At 33.0% G+C, this 11640-nt stretch overlaps 1 protein-coding gene across 2 annotated transcripts in view; it reads left to right on the plus strand.

Moving 5' to 3' along the window:
- The window catches only part of Alcam (activated leukocyte cell adhesion molecule), a 194887-nt gene that overhangs the window by 123811 nt on the left and 59436 nt on the right, over positions 1 to 11640 (plus strand). For both annotated transcript variants that reach the window (XM_033768159.1, XM_033768160.1), the window contains exons 2-3: positions 7739 to 7839; positions 9924 to 10143. In XM_033768159.1, the coding sequence (XP_033624050.1) occupies positions 7739 to 7839; positions 9924 to 10143 (321 nt within the window). The remainder of the gene's footprint in view (positions 1 to 7738; positions 7840 to 9923; positions 10144 to 11640) is intronic.

An 11640-nucleotide genomic window follows, 5' to 3' on the forward strand; every position in this document is an offset into this window, starting at 1 on the left:
AATGAATAGATGAATGCTACAAATTTTAAATAGCATAATGTAAAAAAAAATAGTGTACTTGACTCTCACTTCTTTTTCAATAGGTTAGTGAAGTGAATTCATTCCTCTATTAATGAACATTTAGGTTTCTGTAGTTCTTTAATGCTCAGCATGATGCCACATATGCAAACACTCTCATAGAATAGATTCCCAGAGGTGGAATTACTGGATGGAAGGAGGTTATTATTTTATATTTGATACCAACAAATTGTGCTGTATAAGTTCTGTTCCATTTAGTGTCATTCTTGAACTTTTTAGTTATTATTCAAGCTCTCCTTTGACAACACAATCAGGTGAAATATTTTCATCTTCTTTCTATAAAAACAAACTTCAGGATACTATATTATAAAATATCATTTTACATATAACTTTAGAAAATTCATACATTACTAAAAGTTTATTCATGAATTCCAAACTAAGAAATTTGAACAAATAGAATAGAGTCTGACCATTTTCTTATTTAAAATTCATGAAGAACTTCTCAAAAAATAAAAATAAAGATATACAACTGGAAAAATGTAATTGCTCTTCATCATTTGTAAATAAAATTTTTGTTTATAATTTTAAAATATTCTCAAAAAGCATTCAAATACTAGTGTTTGTTATGAAAGTAAAGACGAAGTAATCATTGTATTAGAGAAATTTTATGTACATTTGTGAATTTGGAAAAGCTGCCAGTCTTAGGACATGCTTCTTATGAATATCAGGGTCTGCTCAGTAGAAATTGCTTAATAAATATTTGAATTTGCAATAAAAGAAAAATCCAAGTGTGATTTTAGTGCTTCTCTTTTGGCCTTCCCCAGGACATGGCTGTGAGGTGTTATTTACCTTCCTATCTATGGAAACCTTAATTTAATTTTAACATCAAGTGAAATTTCCTCCAAGAAGCTATTGCCAATATTGTCAGTCTCATTGCTAGGATTACTTTATATACAATACTTAGCTTACTCAGTTATGCACCTGATATTAATTCCATTATGTTCCTTGAGTAAAAGGCCTCAGTATGTCTTTTATATTTTTCCCTACAACATATACCTCTCACTTTCCCTGTAGTAGCATTCAATAAATATTTGATGCATGTTTGAATGTATAAATAGATGATTTTTGAGATTTGCCAAGGGTTACATAGGAACTCAGACAGAATGCGCAAGCCTAAGGATTGAAAAAAAAAAAAGTGGAGTAGAAATGAGAAAATCTAATCTCAGTTGGAGTAATTGTGACTTATCCAGCTTCATAAATTAGTCCATGCCTGTACTATCATGAACAAAGATAAATCCAGAAAGTAATTGTCATCAAAGTACTGATGAAGTATGTCTTAAATTTTTTATGTACATCTAATCTGTGCTATATAATAGGAACTATGACACTGACCTATAGTATAATGAAAAGACATAGAGCATTATAAAATACAAAATGTGTAAGTAAAATAAAAAGCACATATCTTGCAACACAATTTGGATACTAGCATTAATTTATAGTTTTGTAAGATAGTCCTTTCCCTCAAGATATTATCCTATTGATTCCAGGCATTCATCTAAAAAATGTCATACCATTTTAAAATTGTAGAAAATGGTAGAGGAATGGGAAAGCAGGAATTACTTTTTTTTCTTATTTGTAAGCATTACTAAATTATATCCACAATATAATTATGACACATGTGAAAGGCAGTACAGAACGTGAACTTTGAGAATAAATGTTCCTATTTAAGATGCACCAAAGTACCTATGTGGCCTCCAAGGACCCAAGTTTGTTAAAGGGAAATTAACACAGATAAAGAATGGAGATAAAAGCCTGTATGTGTAGTTCTTAAAACTATATTAGATTTTATCATGTCATCTCCCATGCAACATCCTCTCCAATTATGTGGAAACCATACCCCCTTGTAACTCACACACATGGTCATACATACATGTAATGCGTATGTATGTACATTCACATTTCATGTACTGGATGAGAATATTAAACTGCTATTTAATGCAATAAAGTATGCGATAACTTGTGAGGTAAGATAATTCTCTGTGATTAAATCGTAAAGCCACTAACTTGGAGAACTATTTGAAGATATCTAATTAGCTCACTAGTAGAGCTATGATATTTTATCATATTAAATAAAATATAGATGACATGTATAGCTTAGAAAGCTTATACAAGATATATAATTTATGTTTGTGGAGCATACAGTATATTTGCTAAAACAAAGTATCTTTGTATTTCTGTGAAGAGATTCAGAATCATATCTCAAAGCCATCCATCAATCCCCCCTTATGGTTTGTTTTAGTGAGGCAAATAAATCAGATAATAACCAGGTATTATTATATACTATTTTTTCCTCCATCCCCCAACTTACATTCACTAAGTATTTAGTCCTACACTAAGGTTCCATTTTACTTAAAAATTATTTTACTGGAAACTACAGTTTTATTGAATGTAAAGAGCTGAAACTGAATATTTAAAGCAGTGCATTAGAGTGAATAGCATTTAGGGGACAATTTTGCCTTCCAAGGGACATTTATCAAGTCAGGAGACTTTTTGGTTGGCATAATCAGAAAGGGTGGAAGCATAATCTAATTGGTAGCAGGGATGCTGCTAAGGATCCTGTAGTACACAGTATAGTGCCTTCATAGTAGAGTCATATTTAGTTTAAAATGTCAGTAATAACCCAAGTTGAGGAACCCTGTTATAAATTAGAATTACAAAATATTCAGAGTTTCAATTACAGTTTTACATACCCCAATTCATCAACAAAGCAAATAGGAGTATTTGTGCATTTGTCTATCAAATAATCAAATACATATATACAAATAATATGATAAGTTCCTTGTTTATACCTACCCCTTTCGCAGTAAGTCATTTGTTCAATAGGACTCTGAAATTATGTGAAACTAAAATTTGGTTTTTATATCATAAGCTCTGAACTTAGCATCTATGACATCTAGCATAACTACAGGGTTCAAAACATGATTTTAAGGATTATGATGTTATTAAAGTACCTTGTGGTGTATAATTAATGATTATCCTTAATTAAAGCATGCAAAAGTAGACCACGTCCAATTCTTACTCTATTTTCTATCCTGTTTAATATTCTTATGCTTGAGATATGGCAGTGGATTCTGAGTTTTAACCTACATAATTCAAATGTGTATGTGAGTTGGCTGAAAGCCAGGCCTCAAGATGAAGACAAGATGACCAGACCCACATAATTCTTCAGAGAACGGGCTTAGTGGAGTACAGATAGGCATCAACCACCCTGGGAGTGATCGGAGACCTCTAGAACCACTGCTGCCTGGGAAAATCCTTGTTCTTTCCATCCATGCTTGCTACGTGACTTGCTTCCCAATTGAACCACCATTACCTAAGTGACTACAATTGTAACCTTGTTGGGTATTCATGGCTGTGGTCCACATTGTACCCATGTGAGTTTCACCCTATGAAACTTCTCTGTAAAGTGGGGTCTTTGGGCTACCTATTCAGGAACCCCTCCTGCCCCTCAGGAGCTTTCCTATCAATAAATATCTTCCTACTTTTAACCTCCGCCATTTCTAGGACTCATCCTTCCATTTCTAGAGAACAAAAACTCAGCATATCACAGTTAACAGGTTGGAAGATATATTTCATATTTCCCTGCGACAACAGTACTGCAAAAGAATGATTATTGAACCACACAACTAGGTTACATAGAAAAATAATTTGTCACCAAATGGTCAGAATCATATGTTTAATTATTTCACTTTTAATTAAAAAAATTCACCTTAATCACAAAAATTTCCTGAGTCTGCTTTTGGTGCCTCTTTTAAAATTGTTTATATTACTAGCTTATATTTCATTGTCACTTGCCTAATATTCTGTATGTCATGATTATTTGGTTAATAGGTCTTTTTTATCCTATGCTTACCCTATAGTATTTCTATTCAACTTTTTTATGTACAATTTCTAATTATATTTCTTTTCTTTGATTAATAACTAAAAAATGCTTAACTAATTGCATACTGCTTCACAAGTATAAACATTTTATGTCTTATTTTATGTCAGGAAATTTTGATAGCAGCAGTAATAATAATTCATAAAGATGCCTTAAATGTATAGAATACATTTAGTAGAGTAAAATGTCCTATGACATATGCATACACACACATATAACATGTACTGTGCACACACAACATACACTTCCAACTTACATTCCACATTTAGCCTTTTAGAGGGAGGACCTCGTAGGTATCCTATCTGTACAATAATGCCCAATAATCCATAGGGAACAACCCCAATAATAATTGAACCAGCTAATATCACAGGGAGAACATTTTAGGGGATTTCTAGTAAACTAAACTCAATTTTCAGGTTTGATAATCTGAACATAAAAAGCTTTTTCTTCTGTGAAATACGTAAAGAGAACCATTTATATTGACAGATGCTTCAGGTCTTGCTGGCATTACATCTTGAAGATCAAGAGGTCTTTAGAAATTGGGATGCTAATTTAGCAAATCACAGCGGTCTGTAGTAGCTCCTTTATCCCTAGGGTGGTCAAGATTTAGCTCTCCCACAAATTCAAGCTTTGATCTTTCTGTCAGATAAACCTTGGAGTCAGTGTACCCTTACTAGAAAGAGAAAGTTGATAACAATAGCAAACTTCAAAGTCGGTTTTAAATTAAGTATGATATGGCTCCTGATGCCATCCAACATGTTATTCATGCATTCTGCCACAGGTCTGGAACAGTGCATCTTCCTGTTAACTGTTGCCTTGTCCCTGCTTTCCTCATTCCTGTCATACCTCTCATTTCCTTTGTGTTTGTTCTGCTCTTCAGAGTCCTGGCTTGGCTGAGTTTGGATTTAGAATTGGCAGTGAAAGAACCAACAACCTTTTCAAATACACTTTGAAACAATAAAAACAACTTGTTGCTCTATAGTCAATACAAGAAGATGAGAGTATTTCCTTGTATTATTTGCAAATCAAAGAGCACAAATAGTCTTTAATTTCACTTAAAAAGGGAGGAGGGAATATTCTCTCCCCTCTAGTTCCACACCTGAACTATAAAACGTGTTTGCTAGGCCCGGGATTTAGCTCAGTGGTGCTGCATGCAGCCTACTTCGCAAGCACAAGGTCCCAAATTCAATTCCTGATTCCAAAAAAAAAAAAAAAAGTGCTTGCTTTTTGTTTGTTCCTCTGCATAACAGAGATTGCCATCCAAAAAATAAAAATCTGAGTGCTTTGTACATCTGAGATAATACATGATAGCCATTAACTTCCCAAGGTTTCAGTAATATCAATTCCCTTATGATTTTCAGAGTTATTAATTTAATAAACAAAATTGAAGAATGCTACAACATTCAAATGAGAGATCATTTTATTAGGTACCCATTTTATGCCAGAAATCGTTCCTGAACACACAAAGATTAAAATATATGGTCCCCTTCCTGTTGTAATTGTGTTTTCATCATGCTAATAATGCATTATGCATTTGAAATTCATACAGCTTTAAACCTTGTTATAAATTTGGTGTATATATAGCACATTTAAACTTATATACGGAAGAGAAAATTGCTTTCTGAGAATGAGCAAAACATTACAGTTTTGGGAAAGGACTATTTTCATTTACTTTTGCCTTGCAAAGGATTCACCTCATTGAAGCACCATGAGTTGTCAAAGGAAGACATGCTTGCATGCTTTCATAATGAAAGGACACATTTAGAGGTGCATGTGCTGCCATAATGTAAGGTATAGAGACAATCCATCTTGAAGCCATGGCATATTCAACTACCATACTGTAAACTGATAGAGGAAACAAAACATGAAATCACAAATCGGTTCCTTTTGCTTGGCAGACCTGCACCGTGTAGTGTATGAACATGTCTTAACTACATAATAGAAATTCCACATGCAGGAGCCATGGAAAACAAGTATTGTACTAAGAAATAAAGCAATTTCCCATATACAGTTGGTCTGCACGTCTATATTCACATCCCTAAACCCCTTAGAGGGTTGAGAGTCTAGCTCAGTGGTAGAGACCATGCCTGACATGTGTGGGAATCAGATTTGATCTTCAGCACTGAAAAAAAACCAAAACAGTAAACCCCTATCATTTTTATTTTAGCAAACCTGAGGAGACAATTTTTTCATTTAATGTCTTATGCTTTTTGAAAGTTTGAAGTTAGATGGAGTTATACATAGTTACAGTATGGAAAACATGAAATGAAAATGATTAAAGTCATTTTTCATTGTGTTACTGTGTAAGTAAAGAGTTTAAGTACATCAGTGAGAACACATCTTCACTTCTTATAATTTGTATTCTCTATTTAACATTGATAAAATTTTGCAAATAGGTGTTACTAACATATTAACATAAAGTTTTTGTTAAGTGTTTCTGTTCACTGGGATAAATTGTTTAAAAAGTAGCCTCAATTTACAGATTTTAAAGTAGGGATTTTATTACTTTTTTCTTTGCTAAAGTTATTTTTTTCTTGGATGAAATTTTAATATACACTACGATCACTGAACAGCAGTTACAAGTGGTACCCACCCAGTTCTGTTTATTCAGAAGTCATTAGGTGGTTTTATTTATACTCCGCCGGTTACCTTAGTTTTGCCCTTTAGCACCACCTGGTGGACAAAATGTTTTTTTTCCACAGTTGAAAATAAAATTTTTAAATTTTATAGCTCTTCATAAAAAAACAAATTTAAAAGATCTGAGATATTTCACAATTACTATTACCAATGTAAATGTTACAATCATTTTTGTCAACTACACAGTAATAGTTATACACATTTATTGGGAGCAACGTGATATTTCAATACATGTATACAAAATATCCTAATCAAACAAGAATACTTTGTACTTTGATATCTTCATCTTTTTACTACTTTGTGCCTTTAATTGCCTCTCTTCTTGTTCTATAAAATCTATAATTGGATATTGTGAGTTAGATACCCCACTGTTCTGTATAACTCTAGAACTTATTCTTCTCATCTTCTTTTAGTGTTCATTACCTAGCTTCCATGAACTCCTTTCTCCCTCCCTTTATGTGTAGCCACAGGTAATTACTTTCTATTTTCAGATTATGCTTTTAGCTTCTTCATATGAAAGAGAGCACATGGTGTATGTCTTTGTGTCTTTAAATACTTGAGTTTTTTTAACTTCGTGAAATATACAATGTGAATTGTTTTCTGTATTTCAATTACTGTCATATATTTTTTCTCAAAGAATTAAATAATACTAGAAAGCTTTCTGTACCAACAGCAAATTGTGGATTTAATTGGGTTGTCTAACTCAAAATGCAACTAGTCACTCTATACATAACACTCTATGAAGAACTTTCATACTATAAAATTTACCATGTTAATACTGTATATAAAGTTGAAAATAATGTTAATAAATGTTACTTTTTAAAATAAGCTATTTTCATGCTTATTTCCCCCTATTAATAAAACTAAGTTGTGATATTATTTGTATTAGTTCTCAGGTTTTAATAATTTGTCATTTTTTTCCAAAAGATAAACTTTATAATATTTTCAAATGAGAAACAGAAATATATTTAAAACTAGTTTTGAGAATTCTAAACATGACTTTATATAGTCCCATATTTCTGTGAAATCTATTTTTCTGAAATAACAGTGAAGAAAATCGTTCACCTGAAATTCCACTGTGTTCCTATGTTATGACTCCGGGAATCACAGCCAGTCTCTCTTCTCTTCTCATTCTCTCCCAAGGCCTTGGATGGTACACTGTAAATTCAGCCTATGGAGATACCATCATCATGCCTTGTCGACTTGATGTACCTCAGAATCTCATGTTTGGCAAATGGAAATATGTAAGTGTGACTTTTCTGGGATGTAAATAATTGTTTCCAGTTTTCAATACAGTTAAATGAGTAAATGCATATTTTAAAGTGACAGAATGTTAAGTCATTTGCCTGAAAAAGTGAGCTGTCAGGACCATGGGCTGTGAAATCCTCACCACACCGCACTTGTATCAGGTATGAGAAAGAAGGAAGGATGTGACAGCACATCACGTCTCTGCATGTCCTCCTGTTATCCAGTTTGCTCTGAGTGGTTTTGAGCTGTTTCTCATTTTCTGTAGACAAGGAAATGGAAATTTAAGTCCTATGTGGATGTCTGTTAACATCCCCCAAATTCCAAGAATCTCAGAGCCTACCACAAAGTTTACTGGCTGAATAAAAGTCACTGAAAGCTTCTGTGACTCTAAGTATAACACAGGGAATAGTTCTCATGTAAATTGAATTGGCACAATAGTTTTGGGAACCAATCCTTAATAGTAAATTTCAAATTGTTAATTAAGCAAAAAAAAAAGGAATAAACAGGAATAAACTGGATGAGATGCTCTAAAGTCAGCATTGATTTACAGAAATAGTACACTCTAATTTAATGTACCACCTGTAAGAGAGGTGGAAGGCTTGGAAAGGTGAAAGAAAACACAGGGAGAAGGGTGCACTAGTTTTCCCGTCCTGTAATCTCTCTAAGAATAAAGAACACAGATCCCCAGTCACTCCTCCCTACCCCATTTCCTTCATCTCTGCGTTAACATCACCAGGATGCCTGATGACGCGGCGATGTCTAACCATCAGCAAGGCGGGTGCAGTGCAATCACATGAAGCCATGCTGCTGAGCTCCTGGTTCAGCTTTACCAGCTGAAACCTTGGGAAGTTATCTAACCAAAAGCCACCTTTATTATCTAACTTAGAAAGGACTTTAATATTGTAACTCTAATTTACAGGGATATTGTTAGTATTAAATCTATTAATTGTATAGAAAGCCAAAGAAAGCATCTGCCGTATAATTAAGTATGTAAAAATTAAAAAACATTATTTGCTGCATACAAAAATGACTATGTACTGGACTAACATATTCCCTATAATGAAAAAATAAGGGTAAACTTGTAAAAGTCAGAAATTTTTGGAAAATATTGATACATTCAAATATTTAAGAAACTAAAACTTTTGGACTCTAAGATAAACTTGACAATCTAAATCAATATTTATATTCAATATTATATATTTTTCTATATAATTTAAAAATTTAATGCATTTTAACTTATTTTAGCATTTTCCTTTCTCAAAAATCTTGTGAGATAGAGAAATGATTTGCTCCTGTTTTAGACTAAATTGCTTATTTGTAACAGAATTTTTAATGAACCAAAGGAAAAAAAATGTATCATATGTTTAGTGTTCCTGGGCAGATTATATCTTATTTTGATAATACATTTTTGTATGAAAGCCATTCAAATTAAGTTTTATGAGTCATGTAGCAAAACCATGGGTTTTGGCAGTTAATCTGATTCTCTTGCTTAATGAACATGATTGATTTACAAGGGTTAATACTGTCCCTTCATGAAGACTGATAAAATGCTATTATGTGTAAAGGTCAGCTGCATCAATTCTGGTTGAAAGATGTGCACATTTAAAGTATGTGAGTTAAAGTGAAAAATATGCCAACGATACCTAGCTAGGATGTCTCAACAGTACATGCAACTCAAGTGTATGCTTTCTGTGAGGGTTATCCGAACATCATTTTGTATGGTTGTATGTCCTTACCTATTCTTTATTTCATAGTAAACATAAGACCACCCCTTTTCTATTTCATGTAGTCATTAATTCTGTCCTCCTAATTAAAGGGAAGCTGTGGTTCCATGAGTTTTGTCCTTTCATTCCCACACATTCAATATGGTACCTACAAAAGAGCTAATAGCTTCCCTTTTTGGGAAGGCTCATTTTCTGGAACTAAGGATTTAATAAAGGTTTATATCCAAAGTCCTTCTTGAACAAAAACACATATATTTATGGCAGAATGTGTCCAAAGCAATTTTGTTATTCTGGATGTAGTCTCGAATCATCTGAATATGCTTGCTTTTAAAATGTATTATTATTTTAAATTTTAGGAAAAGCCCGATGGCTCCCCAGTATTTATTGCCTTCAGATCCTCTACAAAGAAAAGTGTGCAATATGATGATGTCCCAGAATATAAAGACAGATTGAGTCTTTCAGAAAACTACACTCTGTCTATCAGTAATGCAAAGATCAGTGATCAAAAGAGATTTGTGTGCATGCTAGTAACAGAGGACAACGTGTTTGAGGCACCAACAATAGTCAACGTGTTCAGTAAGTAATCTGTAGTCTAAGTAGAATGGGTGGCTGGCACTAGAACATATTCTGTAGAAAGAAGACTGAGTTCTGAGTAATATCTCTGGAAGAGGCATCTCTATGAAGAGGATTTCTAGAGATTGTTTGGTCACGCATGCTTCCAGTAAAGAAAACACTGTCTGAAAGTCAAGTAGGACGCTTGCGATTATTTTGTCATATAAGGTTTACTGAGATATGAAGTACTACTAGTGATAATTAGCATATGATCTCTTAATTTTCAGTGATGTGTGCAAAGAAATGTTCTATGATATATACATGGACATGACACATACATAATCATGCGTATATATTTATACATATGTTAGACTGAATGAACCAAAATGCTATTTTGATGTATTAAAATACTGAACTACAGACATTATCTTAGAAAGATCTAAACTTTTAATTTATATTTAATTTATAATTTTTACTTTCTATTTTTAAAGTTTTAATATAGACTTTTAATGCTTTTTGATATAGATTTCAAAGCATTCACATGGTTTATAAAACTGTCCTTGAGATAAAAAGCACACCGCACCCTGAATGTGTGTAATTGATACACCAAAGAGAAAAAGTACAGGAGGATTGAGTGAAAGAAAATTGTGAAGTTAGGTGCAATGGGAGATGTCTGTAATTCCAGCTACCTGGGAGACTGAGGCAGGATCATAAGTTCTAACAGTATATCTACATTGTATCTCAAAAAAAAACAAATAAGGAAGGATGGGAAGAAGGATAAAGAAAAACAGAAAAAATTGTAGGACAAACTTGAAATTATAGTCATTGTGACAGAGTCACCTTGCCTAATAATGATATATAGTTAAAGCTACTGTGGAAATAGCTTTGCAAATGAATGACTTGAGCAGTTATAATTAAAGTATTTCATCTTCAAACTCAAATAAAATGTTCCACCTCAGTTACATCATAATGTTTTAGGAGGAAAAACAAGCATCAAAAGTTTTGAAATGCCAACCCTTTTTCATTAGGCAAAAATTACTGCACTTTTCAACTTTTTCCATCTGCTTTGTGGTACCTTGAGAGCACCTAGAATTTATTAAAATAAATAGTGAAGAAAGAAATGCAGAAGGGCTCCAACTACAGCAAGTAGCCAAGGATTTTTCTTGTTCCTCTTGTAATAACCTATGCAACTAAGCAGGTCTATCCCTTAAGTATTTATTAAAAGTTGGGGTTCATTAATCCTCAAAGAATGCTTATACTATAAAAGGAAACCTTTGTTCTCCAGAAGAAACTTGTAAAAACATATCACAGGTTTCAGTTGTGATTAACTTTCAGCTTAGAAAGCACTTTCCAGAAAGCATGTGCACATCTCAATCATTTTATGAAGCAAAAGAAAGACTAGCAGTGCCCCTTCCATGAAGCACATCTGATAAACTGGCATTCTGTATTTGCCAGCAGCCCATGTGTTTTTTTTCTTTTCTTTTCTTTACATTTTCATGTCATTAGAAAGGTGGATGATGC

Source organism: Fukomys damarensis, unplaced genomic scaffold (genome assembly GCF_012274545.1).
Source record: "Fukomys damarensis isolate Sample0158 unplaced genomic scaffold, DMR_v1.0_HiC HiC_scaffold_24, whole genome shotgun sequence".
Taxonomy (NCBI): domain Eukaryota; kingdom Metazoa; phylum Chordata; class Mammalia; order Rodentia; family Bathyergidae; genus Fukomys; species Fukomys damarensis.